Source organism: Nomia melanderi, chromosome 12, assembly GCF_051020985.1.
Source record: "Nomia melanderi isolate GNS246 chromosome 12, iyNomMela1, whole genome shotgun sequence".
NCBI lineage: Eukaryota > Metazoa > Arthropoda > Insecta > Hymenoptera > Halictidae > Nomia > Nomia melanderi.
The window spans coordinates 3,642,565-3,663,858 of record NC_135010.1 but is presented as its reverse complement, the minus strand read 5'-3'; the positions used below and the strand labels follow the sequence as shown (position 1 = coordinate 3,663,858).

General features: G+C 33.6%; 1 protein-coding gene across 17 annotated transcripts in view; it reads right to left on the bottom strand.

The window, feature by feature from the left end:
• Adcy8 (adenylyl cyclase 78C) overlaps positions 1-18,354 on the bottom strand; it is a 31,859-nt gene extending 13,505 nt beyond the window's left edge. The window contains exons 1-7 of one of the 17 annotated variants that reach the window (XM_076372647.1): positions 16,064-18,353; positions 15,914-15,962; positions 12,524-12,756; positions 11,232-11,389; positions 9,539-9,728; positions 4,618-4,802; positions 3,628-3,826 (exon numbers count right to left, since the gene is read on the bottom strand). In XM_076372647.1, coding sequence (XP_076228762.1) covers positions 3,628-3,826; positions 4,618-4,802; positions 9,539-9,728; positions 11,232-11,389; positions 12,524-12,756; positions 15,914-15,948 — 1,000 coding nt within the window. In that variant the 5' untranslated portion in view covers positions 15,949-15,962; positions 16,064-18,353. Of the gene's footprint in view, positions 1-3,627; positions 3,827-4,617; positions 4,803-9,538; positions 9,729-11,231; positions 11,390-12,523; positions 12,757-14,540 lie in introns of all 17 variants that reach the window. The other 16 variants (XM_076372648.1, XM_076372643.1, XM_031975029.2 and 13 more) reach the window with 16 other exon arrangements.
• Between the last annotated feature and the right edge of the window lie 2,940 nt (positions 18,355-21,294).

The following is a 21,294-nucleotide window of genomic DNA, read 5'->3' as shown; positions in this document are numbered from 1 at the left end:
GTGAACATTAAATACGAGATTTACTTATTTTATAGATGTATATAATTAATATTTTGTACGTTTTATATATATTTACTTAATTAATATTTTATATATTTTATATAATTTTATATATTTATAAATATAAATATATATATATATTGTTTAATTTTATATATTTGATATATAATTATTAGATTTTTTACAGCTTTAAAAAATAATTTTTCTGAGGATGAAATAACAATAAATATTGTTCAATCATCTAATAGATAACATTCTTAAGAATAGTACTTTCTCGGTCGAATTTGGTTAACAACAAATTTTCACAATACAAATTTAGTTCCTAAAAAAGTCTCAAATATTAAATGACATAGTTTTAATATAAAAAGATTATTGTTTGTTAAAAGTAACACTACAACTCTTCATCCAATTTATTGCTTACGAAAATCCCGAAGAACCGATAAAACGCCAACTTTAACCCTCGTTTACCGAAGCTAGGTCATTTTGACATAATGTAACGTGTATATATGTGTGTGTGTGTGTACATGGGTGTGTGTGTGTTTGTATGTTTTCACCCCTTCCAGAAGCGTTTTCACTAAATAACAAGAGAAAATCCAATAATAAGCCTTTGTAAAGCCTATATAAGGCAATATTGCACCTAACAAAAAATATTTAACTAAGCAAACCGTATGCAAATTATAACACTTTTTGCTAAGGGTGGTATATCACGGTTCATTACGTCCCATATTGGGCATTGGGTCACTACTAACTCTTTAAGGACGATCAAACTTTCGTATCTAGAATCGAAAATTGCAAGCAAGTAATTTGATTATTTAATCAAGACAACATCAGTACATATAAGTTTGCTTTTTTCTTAATATTTAAAATTTCGATGTATAATTAAGATAATTCCTTTTATCATGAGAAAGATCTTGAATACTTTGAAAAATCCTCGTTCGCTAAGAATTAACCCCTTGCTTCAAGAATTCTTTTACAATTGCAATCAATAGAGTTACTTTCTCATTGATAATTACCAAGCAGGAAAAAATTCCATGCTCGGTATATAATTATATTTATTCTAAAGTACGGCGATCAATAAGGGAAGAGTAATATTCAATTGGAATTCAAAAAAATTCATTTTTTTGTCTCTAGGAGAAAGTACATAGCGTATGACAAATAACACTATGCCTTCATCAAAATGAACACTATACATAAATAGTTTCATTTCAACTATAACACGAAAGAAAATAATTGAAGACTGAATTCTTCCTATCTTTGTGAGCTAACTTTTTCTGAAACATATAATAAAATCCCAAAATTGACAAAAAATGTAGCTGCCTAGTTCCAGCACCCAACCTTCCCATTAGTCTTATTCAACATTCAACCAAATATAGTGCACCCCTTACGTCTTGAGGAACGTCCTCCAAGCTAAAAGTGCAGAAGTGCAAGGAGAAGACATCGGTTCCGATCGGCAAGATTGGTTCTGATCGATAAGAAAAATCGGTTCCATAGTTGCGACAATGCAGACGCTTCACTCAGTTCTATCACTGGCTGACAAGAGAAGTTATCGAACCCGGAAATTTAAAAAGTTATGAAACTTTGTACGCAAGTAGAATAAGTCAAGCCTAATACAATGCAATTTTTGGTTATTCAGTAAAAAGGCTCTAAAAGGTATTCGGAAGTGACAGATTGTGAAGGTATAAGAATTTTATATTTAATAAAATATTATTTTATATATATGGTACAAAAACAAACGGCACGAACTTATCGGACGACCTAATATTATAACATGTATACGGGACAATTTTTTTAGTGTCGAATTTCACTTTGAAGGGGTGAAAACCACCCCTTGAAAAAAATGCAAGTTTTTCTTTCCTGTGGAAAAGAGGTTTAAACAAAAAATACATAGTTCTTTGACGTCTATAAGTTTGCAAAATAAATTTTTCATCAATTTCTTATTTATATCTCACTTTGTTTCATATTTTGTTTCATTTGTGCTCTTCGTTTACTCAACTAATAACAAGAATGAGTCGAAATCGAGGCATCGGCATTGCTGTAACTACGAAATCTGCACGATTAGCTTGGCTGGCGTTCTTCAAGGCATAATGACTGCACTGTATATCCTTCAGAAAAGGAAGCAAAGGAATTCCAACGTGATCTAACGTTAACTCAATCGATAGATTATGTTCGAAAAGAAAGATGTCGGAAAGCAAATCGCAGCGGAAGACGTCGAGGACGCTGCCTCTCCGCTTTCGTCCCATCGTATTTTGCATGTTCTCCCTAAACGAATCATCGCCAAGAGAGATCGATAGTATTATAAAAGCGAAGCTCTGTCGGGGCTATCGGTAAACGGTATATCTGGCGCAATCGAGTGAAAGTGTCTAGTGACCCTTTTTGACACTCGGCTGAGCAAGTTACACGCGCCGACGAGCCCCGCTTGCTACTCGCTTGCGACGCGACCCCCGTGCGTCTTTATAGATCGCGCTCGGCGTCTCTGTAAATATATAATCGTCACGATACGTAATTACGCGCAACGGGTGTATTTATGGTAGCGACACACGATGCGCCGCAGGAACCGCGGAATAATGAACTTCAATAGGACACCAAATGCCTTCGGTTTTCTAATTAACCCTTTTGCTGCTATGGACGAGGTATGTCGGTTCCACAATGTTGAAAAAACGACACTATGGACGAGATATCTCATCACCATGATGTTGTACTTAGGATGCTATGGACGAGATATCCCGTGTATCTTTATTATTGATATAGAGTCCGAAATATAGGTAAACTTTAGCAATTTTCTTGTTAATAACTATTAAGTGAGAACTTCTGATTTTTTTCTGGGTGTATAACTGTAAACTTTTGTTCCATATTTATATTTTTTTCTGAGCTAAAATGTTAGAATGAAAATAAAGAAGTTATTCGCTAGATTTGTTTTACATAATACATCCGTTGTTGGCTGAAATATCCGAAGACAAACATTTTTGTGGATTTATGAACATGATTTTCGAAATTTTAACTGTTATGGAACTGGCAAGTATTTGAAATGCAAAAACCTGTTTTCACACGAAAAAATTAGCTTCAAATGTTTATAGAAAATAAAATAATTGAGATATCGAAAAATCTGTATGCTACATTTTAGATACTATATTTCTGTTTATGAATTCACTGTTTATAATTTCAGTTTACAATCGAGTTGGCCAACAATGGATGTTCCACGAAAAGGGGTTTCGAAGTTAGCGAATAACTTTGCCATTTTGTAACATTTTGGTTTAGAAAATATATAAATATAATTAATAGTTATTAACAAAAAATTCCTAAAGTTTAGCTATATATTTAGAACATCTCTAGGTGGTGTCCTCCCTCAACCAGTTAACTGCGTTTGACGAGTATACACGTTATCTTGAAACGCAAAATGGTACTAATTCTTTCAGTGATAAATTATTCATTTTTTCAGATGAATGTGTAATTCCTTGTTTTGCTTCAGTTTACCGTTAGAATATATTATAGATGCATTTGCTCTGCGTTTGACGATTATACAATTTATTATTTGATTTTATTGGATGCACAATGACAGATTTTTTAAACTAAATACTACAGTTAACTGGTTAAAGGGTTGAAAAAAGAGTCGCGCGGATCGTGTCTCACCGGAGAGCAGCAACTTCTCCTGTCGATTGTTCTCATTCTGTGTCCTCTGCCTGGTCTCAAGTGATCGATGCGTCTCCAGGAACGCCTGCCTCTGTCCTCTGTCTGTCAAATACTTAGTGTACATGCCAGCTAGATTCATTGCAAGATAAAGAAGCACGTTGGTCGTTAGCATTCGAACTATGCACGCGACATCGTGCAGCTGCAATAGCAAAACGGCGTGTATTTAAAAGAAAAACAAACGGACGAAGAAACTGCAAATAGGGGAGAGCGTACGGAGTTTTCGAAGGGCGCAAAGAAAAGGAAGATCGACACAGGATTCGTGTTCATGAAGGACGATGTCCGGACTGTCGATGACATTTTTCAATCTGACGAGGATCGACGGCGATTTGTGCACAGTATAAGTAAGTTGAAGTGGAAATTCTAAGAAAAATGGAAGAGTCGACGTGTAAAGGTATTCATTGAAAATAAACGTTCGAAAAATAAATTTATAATAAATTTATATAATATAAAAGAATAGATTTATAATAAATTAGTTGACAGAGTTTCGTGTGAACTTTGTTTGGTTTTCGTTCATTTTCAGAATTATTCTTTATGGCAATATATATGGAATAATCAATATTGTTATTAACACTTTTTCAATGCTATTATTTTAAAATAATAATTCATATAGAAATATGAAATGATACGTTTTGTATTTCGTAGGATCAAGTACACCACAAAAACATGAAACAGTCTACTCATTATGCTTGAAAGATTTTGAAACAATAACTATCTATATGTTACTTGTGTTAATATTTTATCTTTAGAACTATTCTTTGCTTAACAATACAATTTTGAAACTAATTGTAAGCAACCTATATTTATTACGAATACGCAAAGATTTCTACATTTCGTTCAGAGTTTAAAAAAATGTCTAAAAACGTTCGGACACGGTCCTTTATCAGGAGAAGGAAGCAATCGCGAAGCAGAACGTAGACCAAGGATCCTTACGTGTGTGGGATCTCGTAATAAAGTTACTCCCGCCAGAACCATGTGGGTTAAAGCTGTCCCGTAACCAGCTAGGACGCACCACCTCAACGGTAGCGGCAACATGGCGTACGGTGCATACACGACAAACAAAATATACCACATTAGACGCTGCTGACTAGGAAAATCTAGACCGGCCCCTATAAAACCTGCAATTTATATCAGATTAACGTAACTGTCCGCCGGAACAATAGCGGACATCGCTCTTCATCAACGGGTTCCTTTAGCGCAGCGATTTCCAAACTGCCAGCCACAGACCAGTGCAAAAAAGACTCGGAAAGATATTATTGTGTTGGTTACATGTTTTTTCATTTTTTGTATTAACCCTTTACACTCGTATGTTACGCAGAAAATGGCAATTATTATAATGATAATTAATAAAATAAATATAAAATATTCAATTCTACCACTGTAAATTACTTTCATTCATTTCCCTAAAATAAATACAAGTTTACACCCAACAATATTGAAAATAATTGAGTGCAAAAGATTAACCTGTAAAATTTAGTTTCAAAAATCTCTCATTGTGCACACAATAAAATCTAATTAAAAAATGTATATTCGTCAAACGCAGGACGAATGCACCTATAATATATTTTAACAAAGAAATAAAGCAAACGGAAGAAGAATTACAGGTGTATCTGCAAGAAGAGCTAATTCATTCTTAACAAAAATTAGTATTATTTCGAATTTTAAGATGACGAGTATACACGTGATCTTAAAGCCTGAAATGATACTAATTCTTTCGACGATGAATTATTTAGTTTTTCAAATAGACATGTAATTCTTCTTTGTTTTGTTGAGAGATTTTTCAAGTTAAATTCCATAGTTAAAAGGTTAATACGTTTTTTATCATTAAAATTATGTCTGTGTTATTCTATGAAATAAAGGGGGAAGCGCTAAGATTAGATCTTTTTTAAAAACAGTAATAATCTGAAGTTTGGAAACCACTGCTGTAGCGTTAACTGCTTTAGCGCAGTAGGTTCAATAATTTTCCAAAATTTTTTATACTCATCAATCTTAACGATTTACTATCGAAATGAAAAAAGCTTGGGCTACAACCGTTGTTGGTCTATGAGATCAACATGCCAGAAAAGCACTGTTTAACCCCTTGTCCCATAATATCGTGTCAAGCACGTAACGAGAATTTTAACACTAAAAACCACGAAACGGATCAAAATAGCCCATTCCTGATATCTTTTTCTAGCTATTATTAAAAATATAACCGATCTTTTCCTGAAAATTTACTAAAGAAATTAATTTAGTAATACGAAAACTGAATTGCAAATCAATTAAAGTCTTAGTAGATACACTCTTGGAGTTTCTATAGAGGAATTTCAAAAAGTCAATTTAACTGCTCGATAGTTTTAGTGTTAAACTAAATATAATGAATCTAAATTGTATTTACTTTTTCTGAGTATAAATTGATTACTTCTCTATTGTTAATCGTTAACCTTTAGAACAAACGTAGGCATAGAATAAGTATCAAATTCTTTTCTTTTGCTAATAAGTTATTAACGATGAAGTAGTTTCATTAAGCACAGTTGCGAAAGAAATCATAAGACGAGGGGTTAAAAAAGTGGAAAAAGTTTTATTTATGATTTATCTGAATGTGTCTTCCTTATCAGAAAAACAAATCAACGATATTTATTCTAATCAGACTTGTCCGTTCATTCCTTCAAGGTATATTACTAAATATTTTTCTTTGGTCTTTGAAACTAATATTAATGTTAAGTAGTTAAGAATTAATCCTTTGAGGACTGTTGTCGTCGTTTTGATGACGTCAAACTTTCGTTACTGGAATACAGAATTGCATATGAACAATTTAATTCATTTAATTGTCATTTAATTCAAATCATCTATATATCATAAATTATTTAATCATTTAATTATTCAATAATAGGAGATTACAACGTACTTAACTTTTTGTCTGGGGTTCACAAATTCGATATGTAACAATCAATATATAGCTTCCTTTGTTGAAGATTTTAAATAAATCTTTAATAGATTTTTAATAAATCTTTGTCCGTAAAGGATTAATAAAGTCGCGTATGAGTTTCTTAAATAATATGAATAATTTCTGTGATTCCTAATGCATATTCGTTTAAAACTGTTAATTGTATATGTTTCTTATATTTCATGTGTTAATTTACATTTTAAAAAACAGTTCGATATTACGACAACTTATAAAAATAAAGTATGCACAAATACTAAAAAATAACATAAATAAGTTTACAATTATAAACTAATAAGGCTACAAATATGAACATATGAGTATTTTCAATGAGTTATTGAATTATCAATGTTAGAATATGTTCATATTTACAATTTTATTAGTTTACAGTTGTAAATTTATTTATGTTATTGTGTAATACCTATACATGCATAATTTATTTCCATCAATCGTCGTCAAATCCAAGTATTTTCTAAAACGTCAACTATGTATGAATATTTTCAATTATCAAAATTAGAGTAACTACGATGAATCATAAGACATCACTGGTCAATTTGAAAACAGCATCGTTATTTTACTGCTACCTGAAGCCAACAGCACAAGAAAATGTTCAATTTTTATATTTAACATTTTTTGTATTTATAAACGTATATAAATTAAAAAATTAGAATAATTATAATAAATCAGAAGGCACTTCAGATGAATTTAAAAGCAGCATCGTTATTACACTGCTACATGAAGCCAACAATATGAGAAAATATTCAACTTTTATATTTAAACGTATTTTTGTTACGATCCAACAACAACGGTGTCACTCACTCTTGTGCATTACATACAGTTCTGTACCTTTGTGAACCTACTGCGCGTGTATGAGAGAACTGAAGGACGAGAATGGCGGGACGAACAATTTTTCCCGTGGACCCCGACAGGTCAGTTCGTATTAAATAGCGGCAATGGGATCACCAATCGATAGTAACCCATGCCTGGCACAATATAAGTTGGTTTTACCGCGTTCTCTCTCTCTACGGTCCGGTGGACATTCAAGCAATCCGCTGGACCGCCAACGCACGAGCCAGTGGAGCAAAACTCTATTCGGTAAACGGAGATACAATCTACCCGGAGAGAAAGAGTATCTTCGTCTAAATTACAACATTCTGTTTCGTGGAACTCGACTTCGATGCAGTTTCCGAAAAATTCGTCGAGCGGGACTGAAATATTCGAGCCATTCAGTTGCCAAAGTAATTAACCTTTAACACTAGGACTACCACACTTTCAGTATTCTTATCTTACAATTATTGATATTTTCAAAGCGTTAAATATTCGAAATTTATAAATTATATATTTGTAAATATATATTTACATTATTTATTCATGAATGGAAATGGATATATAAATATATATTTACAAATATTAATAAATGATTAAAGACAAATTACTTGTATCAATCATGGTTGAGAAATATAAATCATAGGATAAGTGGTTAACTCTAGAACTATCGCACCCGTCAAAATGGCGGATTTCGGTGTTCTTATTTCCCAATTATGCATAGATATCTTAAAATTTATATTGAATTTTTATCTGTTAGTATCTTTGAATTTGATTAAATTAGCCAATATTTTACTTGTTTGACACTAGACCTATTGCACCCATGAAAATGGCGGGTTTCAGTGCTTTTATTTTACAATTATTGATATTTTAAAAGCGTTAAATATCTGAAATGATTTTAACAATAAATAGTTTCAGTCGAATATTACAATGAATATGTCAAAAAAATCTATTGTTATAATTTTTATAAGGATTCTATATGTATCATACCAAACGCTCAGTAATTCTAGTGTTAAATTGAAGAAGACTTTCTCGTTTTACTCTGAAACAAAATTAAGTTAAAATGACTAATCAAGAGTAAATTGTAACGAAACATTCAAATGATAGATAGAATTTATTAATTATAGTTTATTAAAGAAAATAAACCATAAATTACCATTGGCATAGACAACGGTGCAATTCGAGCGGCTTAATTGCTCTAATAAAAAGTAAAAAAGAACTTGGATTAAGTAAAGAACCAATCATTGTTTTAGCACTAGTATTTGAAAATATTTCACAAGTGGAGTTAGTCACTTTGACACATGAACGATTCGTTTGTTCGTCCTGAATTGTTTGATCAGAATTCAAATGTTTCTTCATTCTTTGAATTCAACGAGAATCAGAAAGATTATTCGCTCTTCACTTTTGCATGAAAACCAAAAGGGTTATCCAATTGTACATTCAATTGGTATCGAACATTTATTTACTTAAAATTGAGCAAAAGTTAAAAGATTTGCCCACTGCTGTAAGAAAGAAAAACAATTGTTCGTTTTTACTCTCCAGTGAAATTGAACAACTGGTTCATTTATTATCATAAAAAGATGTGTGTGCTTTATCAAAATTGAAAAATTGAAAAGAACAATTGGTTCAGTTTTATATTCGAGCGAAATTGAGCAACTTGTTAATTTCTGTGAAGAGCCTTCTATTTATTTTCGTGTTCCATGAAAATTCAAAGAATCTCTTCGTTTCTACAAGTGAATAACTTATCCTTTTTATATTTATAAATTATTAAATATTTAACCTTTTAGACTCTATAGGATCCACTACAGCCATCCGCACTACCATCTACAGTATTAAATATTTTAATAAGCAAAGTCGAAAAATCTACTTTAAGATTATAGCATTCACTACACATGCAAATTTTGAGAAGGAAGCAAAAGTCTAAGGAACGTTATAATACAACATTTTTTCCATTTTCGCCACTATAAATATGGCTTGAAGTTGCTGATAGTTTAGAAAATCGGCTGGAGCGATAGTGGTCAATTATGAAATATTCATCGTTTTTCCGTGGACCGAAAAATTCGTCCGTTCTCTCGTGGTCGATCGGATCAATTGATGCATCGTCACCTTGCGAATTGATCAGTAGCCAAGTGAATATGGAAGCCCAGTATAAATAATTATTGGAGAAACACCGCCACCAGCCGAGAATGCAGACTACCATGTTCGCCGCAATGCAACAGATCGCCCAAGACAAGGATTCGATCAAACCGGCGCTGTCCTCGTCCCTTTGCCACAGCCATATTGCCAACAGAACGATCTGCGGATGGCGTCGCGTGAAACAAAGAAAAGAAACGAATCGCAGGAAAATATATTGTCTGTACCAATTAAGGACTGAAATGGTTCCAAAAATAACTGAAACTGTTATACAGAGTGGACCATGAAGCATGATCACCTATGATTATTTTGCTGCTAGCAGTTTGATCAGACATTTTATTAGCTAAAATAACATAATTCAAGAAGAGCTTTAAGATGATTGTACCAAATTTTCTGTCAACTCTTTGTTTTCAGAGTTATCATTAGTTAGTGGACTATATCTACCCGATTTTTCCTAATACTAATAAAACGAAAACGCAATTGGGTTAAATAACGTAACGAAATTAACCCTTCAAGGACGAACGTCTTCACATTGGCGATACTGAGCTTTAACATCTAAACCTGTAAGTCGCAAGCGAGTAATTGAATTAATTATATAACAAAACAACAGTCTATAATTTTCTTCTTTTACAGCATTTAAAAGTCACGCATATAATTTAGCTTCTTACGGAAAGGGTCTTCAATATTTCAAAAATTTTCGTCTGCAAAGTATTCACATTTGCAGGAACACAGTATAAAATTGAGATATGTTCAAAGTTTCCGGGTGTAAGCCGTGTCTATTTGGAACTGTTTCCCGACGTTTCGCTAGGAGTTACGGATGGGTGGCCACGAATCCGGTGTTCTTAATTGGTCAACTGATCAATTAAAAAATGAGAGGAGAGTGATCCAAGTTGGGCTAAGTTGGTAACCAGAGTCCCTGTTGTAATTGTTGGAATGTTTCAAAATGTCCAGCGTTCCTTTGTATTTTCTATGATAGAATCTTATGGTTTTTGCTATTATTTTATTTTTGTCACACAGGATTTTGTTTCCCGTGGTTATCTGATATTCGGTCACGGTTGATTGTGTGTATTCCAATCCGTAGCAAGGCATGATTAACCTTTTAGCTATTGTACGCCACTATAATGGCTTCCGCATATGTTACCTTTTCGAATGGTACGGCACTTAATGGCTTTCGCGCAAGTAATTTTTGTGAACGATATAGTGCCATAGTGCGCTGCTATAGTGCCTTTCGTGGATATCACCCTTTTAAACAGTATGCCACTGAATTGGCTCAATCTATCTATAGATATATTTAACATATCCTATCAATATTTCTAATGTCATAGTAAGAAGCGTTATATAGAATTTCGCGCGGTCCGCGTTGAAGCTTGCCGCACAGAGATATAGTGTTGCAGAAAATCCTACCGTATCTGAAAGGTTAAATAGAAAGCACTGATAACCAGTATCAATGAGTCTTTAAACCCCCTGATGATGCCAGCTGCAGTACTAGCGAAACATCGGAACACAATTCCTAATGGACACGGCTTACACACGGAAACTTTGAACACTTCTCATAGTATTCCTGGCCGTGAAAGCTTCAAACAAATCGCACAGTATAAAATTGTCTAGACATTCTGTATACGTATCGTGCAATAAGAAAATGATTGTTCAGAAAGCGTTGACATACCTTTAGGCTCAGATCAACGATGTTGAGCATGATCAGCGACTTTTGACGTTGACGGTTTGAATAATGGAGGTACGAAGTCTCGAGCTGCTTGCTATGGAAGCTGTTCGACAGTGATGGACAAAATATCCCTTTATAGAGGACTCCTTTCTTGAAAACGTCTGAAACAAACCGGTGATATTTATGGTCAGTGGCGAAACAAAATCAGATGAGTCGTTTAATATAAACAAATAATTTTTGCTTTCTGAGATGTCATTATTATTGTTTTTTTGTTAAGCTACTTGATATAAACATACAAACTTGGAACTCATTTTTTCGAAAACGGAGAACCATTGTAAAAAAAGGTATAAGGGTTTTTCATTTTTAAATATGGACTACGTATAGGGTTTCATCCGAAAACAGATTTTTATATCTGGCCTTCTCTTTGTAAGTTATCCTTTCTTATTCTCACTCTTCCTTTCTCTTCTTCGTACCCCAACCCCGAAAAGATAATTTTGTTGCAAAAGAAACACAACAGTTTTCTTAACGAAGAAAATCTACTTAATTAGTCCAATTGATTTTACCAGAAATGGTATTGGTAATAATTTTAAAAGGTGCATTCTTAGTTATATCAACAGAAATTGTGAATATTTGACGCAGAAGCACCTACTTCCGTCATTTTTTGGAATAAAAAGAAAAAGAAATATGACAATTAATAAATTATCTCATTTGCTAAGATGCGAGAACGTGAAATCCTTTAATCACTTTATTTCTTTAAACTTCAGATCAGCTGGTTGCCAAATGTTCAGGTAACCGGGGTACTCGAGTCGACAGTGCGTCAGGGGTTGTTGTCGTAGGTAGCCTTGAGGAGTATGTCGACTGCCCACTACCAGCTTTTTCTATATATATAAGCTCTACACCCCCTTGTACGATAGATTCTTGTTCATCGTCTAGGACGAAACGTTGCCGGACGAAATAATAGGGTTTTCACGAAACACGTAGCTACTTAACACCTAACGGACGGGACACGTAGATTCACGTATTTTCAGGCTAACTTAATCTTCTATAAAACACCATAGTAATTAGAAGTACTAGACATGAATGTAAATTCTCAAAATTGTGTTAATAGTGATAGTAATTTAATAAAACAGCAATGATTTAAAGATATGCCTACAGGCTTGTATCATTTCCTCAACAATTCCTGAGACTGAAGAAGTATATAGACAAAAAGTCACCCGCCCGTTAGGTGTTGAGAAATACAATTCCAAGTTCGCGTGTACGTAACATCATTGATTATGTATGTAAATCTAGAGTACCCCGCTGCGTCTGAGCTTCGGTGTCAACAGGCTGACCATCAAGAACCACCTCCGGGTCCCCCGGAGTCTCCGGATCCTCGGTTCCATCGGCCGATTCTGAGTCGTCTGGAACTTCCGGATCGTTGCTGGACTTCCGATCCTCCCACGCCGCTAGTCCTTCCCTGCCCAGCCTCTCGGAAGTCAGCTTCTTCACGGCCTTGATCCATAATTGTTTCCTCGGGGAAATACTCAACCTATCAGCGTCAGAAATGTGTGGATCAGCTACAGATATAAAACACGTTTCGTCTACAGAAAACATTTAACAAAGAGAGTTCAAGGTCTTCGCAGACCACACAGCAATTATTTCGAAACTTTGAACCGCAGCAAGTTCTAACAATATCATATTAAACGTCTTTATAGAAAAATTAGCTGAACGTTTCGCCAGAGCATAGAGAAAGATTTTTATTTGTACTGAAAGTTCGGTCTGGAGAAGTAGAGCATGACACTTCAAATATATCACCGAGAAAAAGAACAGTAAGAAGTCAGAAATTTGGTTTAAGAAATTAAAGGTAGACAGATTATAAAGGGCAAAGAATTATATTGATGAAGAAATCTGTTTTGAACTTTTAAAAACAATACCGAAAGTGAAAGAGTTTGTTATCAAAAAAGTTGCAGAAAATAATCTTCTTTTAGTATTTATATATTCACAGTATTTTTGCTTACGGATTTTACAATCGCTTCGAAGATGAATAATGTTCAATGTTTTGTTTGTTTTGAATTTTTTAATTCCTTAAAATATGGCGAATCCCCTGTACAGCATTCCAACTACGTTCATTAAAAAACGTTGATGAGTGCATTTACAAATAATGCAATTTTATAAAATTTAAAGAATACAGCTAAAGAACTAATTAAAAATCTGTAACTTATACTCCGATTAAGGTATTTGTAATATTGATGAAACGTTCAGATAATTTTTCCGTAAATACGTAATTTGTATTCAACATTCTGAACGATAACAACATTTAACACATTTAGGATGACACAACTGAAAACACGTTAACACCGCTCAACATGTATTGCATATGTATTTAATGTAATTGTTTAATGTGAGATGAATCAATTTTATCAAAGATGAAAGACAGATTTTCATTTAGACTTTATTTTAGAATGTTTATAATTATCTTCATTTTCTTTAGTAAAATAGGATATTTAATATTAATAGGTTCTCTTACAAAAGCAACTCTAGAATAAAAATACTTTGTTAATATTTAAATAACCGTATATCTATTATTTCAGGCAACGTATTTCTATATTTATAATTTTTTTTCTTTGATAAACACAAATGAAAGATAAATTCAAAAATTTTTCTCTTGGGTTTTGAAATATTTACTAATGCTTTATAGAACAAAGATAACAACGAAGGATCTTATAAACGAACTTCTAAGTGTTAGTGGGAATTGTTTATTCATAAAATTGGAAAAAGAATTTAAACGTTTAAACAGCAATTACGATTATTCAGAAAATTAATTTCCTTTATTAAAACATTTTTTTTAGAAACTTAGAAACGTTACAAACAACATTCAAGAAGCATTTGTAAAATAATTTCACAAACAACATTATAAGAAGTTGTTCTTGTATTGAAAAGTAAAAAGAACATTTGCGGAAAAACACAAACAACAGTGTATTGCTGTCGACAGAGAATATTCCATAATATCATACAACAAAGAATAACAAGAGTTTCACAACGAGCACACACGATAAGTTGTAATTAGAACACATACACTTATTCTTCTAACAAATATAAAATACGAAAAACCGATCTCAACGCAATTTTCACATTCACCATAAAAAATGCGAATTTAGATCACCACACAAATATTGCAAATCAAGGACGATCACGTCTAGTGTGCTTATGAAGTATTGTACGAATGTGTCTTTATGTCTCGGTGTATGTGAATATAAATATATATATATATATGTACATATGTACCACCGAATGCGTGAAATCATGTTGGGACATTTGGCAATGTAAACTTACCGAACAGTGTTATTGTGTTAATGATGTGTCGCATTAAACAAAGAAACAATTGAATCTTCTTTGCATGTATGTATAGAAACTACCGTCCAACATTTGGTAGTAATTATTATACAATATTATTTATTACAAAACCTGTCGATCTATCAAATACGATATTTGCGACCTAATCAAAGTCTCAAAATCGTAGAATATCGATTGAACAGACAACATTGTGAATTCATTTATAAAAATGTGTATTTGCAAGATCATTTATAGTGTAATGTTTACTTAAAACCCCAAATTGTTGAGCGATAGTGTATGTATCTGTGCGCATAAGATGGAACGCCATTTATTATAAGTTTCTTCTCGAAGTATTTTCATTTTAAGCTTCAGTTATCAATACTTAAGTTCAGATTTCAATGTTCTTGCATTCTTAGTTTAGAAAAACGGAATGAACTTTTTTAAAGCAGTTTTCTCGTGTAGAAAATCAAGAAAGTTTTGAGAAAAGTCTTCGTCAGATTATTATGACTGTTTCATTTAATAGGAACCAATAATTTGTTACTTGTAAACATATTTTTATGTCAATAAATCTACGCAAAGTACATGTAAACAAGTTGAAATATACATATAGTGGTTCGATTTAACAAAGAAAATTCCGATAATTTGTCTAAAGACACACTTGTAGATGACAATACTAATACCTTAGCCAGAAGCCCGTATCACGTTTTTGAGGGAAATATAACAGAAAATTTCGCTCTATTAAATTAAGCTTCATTAAACAATTCCTTCATTAAATCTTCTCAGGAACTTCCCATCGCTCTTTACTTTATTCATTCGTAGTATTTACTTGTATATTAAAATATAAACGCTACAATGAAAAGTGGTATAAGATTTTTTAGCCAAATCAATATTTTTCATCTCTTAAAGGCAAAATTGACACTCGAGATCTCAAAAACCTTGAAAATATGATTTTTGTCGACCTATTTGCTTATTCATAATATATATCTATATATTAAAACATAAACTCCATATTAAAAATTGAATTAAAACTTTTTAGCCAAACCAACCCCATCGTTTCTTAAGTGCAAAATTCCTACATGCTAAAAAACTCAAAAATCTTAAGAAGATGATGTTTGTTGTCGCATTTACCATCCATAATATTTATTCATACATTAAAACATAAACACCACATTAACAATTGAACCAAGATTTTGCACCCACACCAATACTTCCAATCTCTCAAAGGCAAAATTGCTAGATACTCAATATTCCAAAAACCTTAAGAAAATGGTGTTTGTCGTTCCACCTTATACGCGCAGATACGTTCTAATAGGTGTAAATGAAAAACAAAAGAAGAAGAAGGACGGTAATCGAGGTTCACACGTAATACTTACTCATTGATGCCCGCGACATCGCTGTCCAGCATCATGCTCCAGGTCTGTTCTGTAATCATTATCCCCCGGATGATCCGCGTAAACGAACAAACCGCTCACGTTGTGATTGTCAGCTGTGCAATTGCCTTAGTACCCGGCATTTTCACACACCTTAAACCAGAACTTGTTAAGAGACGAAGCCAATTTCTCGTCGCGCCCAGCGTGGTGCAAAACGTCCAAGAGAATCGGAGTAACGGTCCCTTTCAGCGTAATATTAACGGCCACTTATCGGATCATTCATCCTCCCCTTCGTTCGAAATCAATTCTCGATTTGCGTCAACCGAAACGCGTGCAAAAACCGGCTTCGTTTCACGGGGGAACCAGAAACCGAGAGATCCTCAAACGAAATCCGTCCGATTTACCGCGATTTCTCGAGAATTTCGATTTTCCGCCCGGAATTTCATTACTTTCTGCTCTCTTCTCCTTTGTTTCCGATTTTTCCTTCGATCCAGTTTCTTTCGGGAATTTACGAATTTACTTTCTTCAGATCGAGCGATTTTCCGTGAACAATTCGCGCCACCCCCTTACGTTTCACTGCATGACAGCGTTCAACCTGTTCGTTTTTTTCCTTTCCTTTCTGTTTCTTTTTCGTGTTTACGAAGGCATGATCACTGATGCACAAAAATCCGTAGATCGAAATAAAGAAAGCGAGGTGACGCACACTCTTCACGCAAAGACTGTGCCGCGTTTAATGAGGCGCTGTCCCCCTCGGTATCCGGCAAAGATGGTTTCACGACGGGAGCAAGAACATGACGCGCTTATTTTTATGCACTTCAACGTGGACGGAGGATAACAAAGCAGAATCACTGAGAAACACGTTTTTTTTTAACATACGGATAAAAGTGGTCTTTTCAGTTTCATCGAGTCGGACGAGAATTGCTTTGGCGACGGCGACGTGGAAATTGAGAATTACCAAGAAAATACGAATGGAGGAGAACAAGTGGAAACGAGGAGGAACTTGTTTCTGTTCTAAAAATGGTAATTTCAAATGTTATAGGTGAGCACCTACTCATCGTTATCGGTAATATGATTAAATTCAAGAATGCGTTGTTCGAGGCAATAAGAATTTTGTTTTCGACATGTGAATATTAACTCGGGATTATTGTAATTAATTGTTGAGAAACACTTTTCCAGAGAATACACGTAGGAATCATTTTTTAGATTTTACTGGCCACTTATAATTGTTTAAGTTTACCATTCGACTGGTAACGCTGATTTAAAAATTGGCAATAAAATAAAAATAGAACACGTGTATAAATACGTTTTTAGTTTGCAATAGAATTGATCACTAAGTTCCAATTCTTTCTACCAATATAAAAATAACTGTTTCCAATAAAATGGAACTTAAGCATCAACGTGAAGCAAAATCAACATTACAAACATTTCTCTACGTTTTATTCAATAGAAGCCTTTAGAGATATTCAGAATTGATAACAAAATATATACACTGTAAAGAATTATTTCAGTAAACTGATTAAGTTACTTATTTTATAAAAAAACTTTCTGATAACTTCAGTAGAAAGTACTCTTATTAAAGCACTATAAACAATACCTTCCATTCAAATCTACAATCATAAGCATTCCTACAATCAATCTAATAAGCTAAAATATAAACAGCTAACGTAAATAATCAATAAATAAATCAAACTACATCTAGAAACTCTACAAAATACTTGAACAACTAGAATAAAAATGCCCCAGAAATTTTCTCGCCATATGTTCTAAAATCCGCGGCGACCACTTTCTCCGCAGAAACACTTCTCAACAAGCACATCGACTGATACGCGTAATAAAAGCAATCCACCACGAACCGACGATCGAATCCCAAAAACAAAGAAAAGAAGGAAAACCGTCAAAACAACGTTCGTGTGGTGACGTCAAAATGGCCACTACGAAATCGTGCGGCGAACAACGGCTACCGAGGCGGCTTGCATAAGCGAGTGACATAAATTTCACGAACAGCAATAGGCGAGCGGAATAATTTCCGTGTGTCGAGTGAAGTCACCGCTTTTTCCTTTTCTTGTCTCTCTGTTTTCTTATCTTTTCCGTGTATTTTTTTTTTGTTTCTTTGTCTCCCTCTCTTTCAACCGCCTTACCTGTCGACTTCCGTCTACGGTCGGCGAGGATGAGCGTGCGAGTCCGCGCGATTTGCTGGTTCCAGCATGAAGAGGACCGGGATCGGCGTACGAGAACGTCGGCGAGCGATCCCGAATATCGCGGGCCGGCATCCGCCGATGATAAATGGCCACCGCGCGGGTTCGTCCGGATGCGAGACCGTTTTAACGTAGTCGAGTCGGCCACCTGATCATCGAACGAGTGACGAACAACGTGCTTGCCACCGCACGATGGCTCTCTTCACACGTCGAACACCTTCGCGCCCCGTCCCATCCCCTCTCGGGAATGCAGCAGGGGTGAGAAAGAAGGGGGATGCTCGAGAGAACACGGAGGAAATGGCTCACGGAGTTTCGTCGACACGGACAATAGAAATGGTAAACTATGAATGGTCGCACGATGGTCTAGAGATAATTAACACTTTATTTATCGTGAGCATATTAATCGACCATTCAATTAACAATGATTAACAATGTATAGTCTATTAAAGTTACGCTGCTTTAATCAGTTAACTGCAATAGACGAGTATACATTTTATTATTTGATTTCATTGCGAGTATTATCAGAGATTTCTGAAATTAAATTCCATAATTAACAGGTTAAAATTCAATTAAAATAATATTAATCGGCTTTTTAATTAGAAATACTTAATAATTTATAATCTATTAAAATTACGCTGCTTTGAAACAAAAGAAATCAGAACGACACTACGAGATTCCTTTATGCTTCGATTTTAAAGTTATAGACGATCGCAAGTAAAAAAAAATACACTCCTGCGCCTTAGAAAAAACCGTGTTGTGTGAAGGAACGGCAGATAAAATGTTGACACGTTCGCAACCAGCGTTTGTTTCAGTAGTAATCTTTACAGTTACAGTATTTTCTTTAATGCAACGAATCGTCTTTGTATAATGGAAATAACAATCAAGAAAAAAACGCCCTATGGGTTATATTTCTCAACCATGATTGATACAACTACTTTATCATTAATCATTTATTGAAAAGAAAGAAAAATCCTGCATATATTCTGTGACAATGTATAGTGAAAGGTATGATAATTGATAACAGACGAGCAATATTTCATTTGAATTCAAAAGAACAGAGTTATATTTGTACTCATTAAATTCTCTTTAACATGTTGACCACCACGAGAATTTTGAGCATTTTGTATAACGTTACTTATTCTTTCATAACAAAGACAAATGGTATTGGAATTAATTATTGATGATTTAGTAGCATAGCTCTTAAGTTGCACTATTATTTAGTTACTTATGCAACTAAATATTTCGACTCGACATCAGTTTTCCTCTTGCAATTATTTTCAAGGACTTTAGAAGTTCCAGTCACCGGTGATCGTCGTGGCGGTCATCGTGTTAAAATTTTCACCGCGAGTATAACACGTCATTATAAGGCAAGGGGTTAAGAGGAAGGAAGTCTGAAATTGAAGATAAAGGAATACCAGTAAAGAGCAACCATCGAATAACGGTACTTGAGTTACAAAGAGTCTCGAATAACACAGTCAAAAATTACAATAGCTGAATTATTAATTGTAAAATACGATACTTCGATTGCACGGACTTTTGTAAACACACTGGTCCACGAAAATATTTAAAGTATCGAGCGAAAATATTTAGGGGAAGGGGGTTTATATTTGATTTGAAATTTACTTTATATTTGAAAATTAATAATAAAATAATTTCACTTATAAATATCGATTCTGCAAATTTTCTGTAAAATTTATTCCAATAGACGATTCATTAACTTACATAATTTGTAAAAATTACTTTTTTTCGGAACGGCATAACGATATAATTATGTTCTTTATTAACAGAAATAATGCATTATGTAATAAAAATTTGTTCACCCATATATAATTCGAATAGATTCAGCCAAGGACGCCATTAGTTGCTAGATGTTTTTGTAATAATATGGAAAATTACGAGGAGGCCACATTACCACAAATTACTTCATTTATTAATTCTCTAGTACAAATATTATTTTATAAGTATAAATATATTATATTTGCTGTATCAGAAATAGAGTAACATTAATTTAAAATTATGGTAATTATTAATTTTATATTTCTCGTATTTCTCAGTTCAACTCTGATTGTATGGAAATTTTAATAGATGATCCATATTAAAATCGTATAGGTTCTAAATATAAATAATTAATAATTCTATATACAGAATATATATAATTCTAAGTATCTACCTTTTGTCATGTCGCCAAGTTACGAGAACTGATTTTCGTAAATCAATCACACTGCTCGTAGTACAGATACAAGTGCGCAGATCGTCGTGCCGATCAATAAAAACTGAACGGGACAACAAGTAAAAAAGCATAAGATGCTTCCACGTTAAAGACACCGTAAAGATACCGAAGACTAAAAAAAACTTGTACCGACCCATGTCATTTTACTTCGCAGAACAATCTCGAATTGTTTATAATTACCCACATTACTTTATTTCCTATTTATAAAACATGATCGTGATATGCTGTACGTAATTTTAACAGTCTTCTGGGAAACATATTGCTGTACCAGTGATGCTAAAAGCAGTGTTGACAATTTGATTGATCTATGGGAAAGAATCTACTTCCGCACATTCAGTTTACTGTTATAATAGTTGGTATGCGTTACATGAGAAAGAAACACAATTACATAAGTACTTACTGCTTATAGTGTGCAACAGTTTGCACTTAGTCTAAGCAATTTTCGTTTCAGGTATTTATATGTGCTAAACATGACGTTTAGTCGAATGTTGGTGTAACGTTATACAAAAAGTTTCTGTTAAATTATTCATATCGTAATGCATACTTTCTACATTTTCAAATCACTTTTAAACTTACCTATTACACTTCCAACACACATACCTTCTCAGAGGAGTTATAGGATAGACATGACAAGCAATGTAAAATTTTGTCACACGCTCTCGGCGGTCACAGAACGATTTCCATGTCACGCTCTGTCATATTGACTTAGGCGTTTAACCGTTTGCAGTTGATGATATTGTAGGATAACAACACCTTCTATTCGCAATGTAGCCAATGTGTCGGTAATGTAGATAAAGTCAATTTCTGTTTGTTATTAGAAATCGTTTAACTGTACATTTTAAAATTCTTTTGTTAATATCCGTGATATTCTTTTTGTAAATAGTCAGTTAGAAACAAGCTGTCACATAAGATGGTCGATAAAATATTTCAACATTATAATTTAGTGAACATTGTAAATA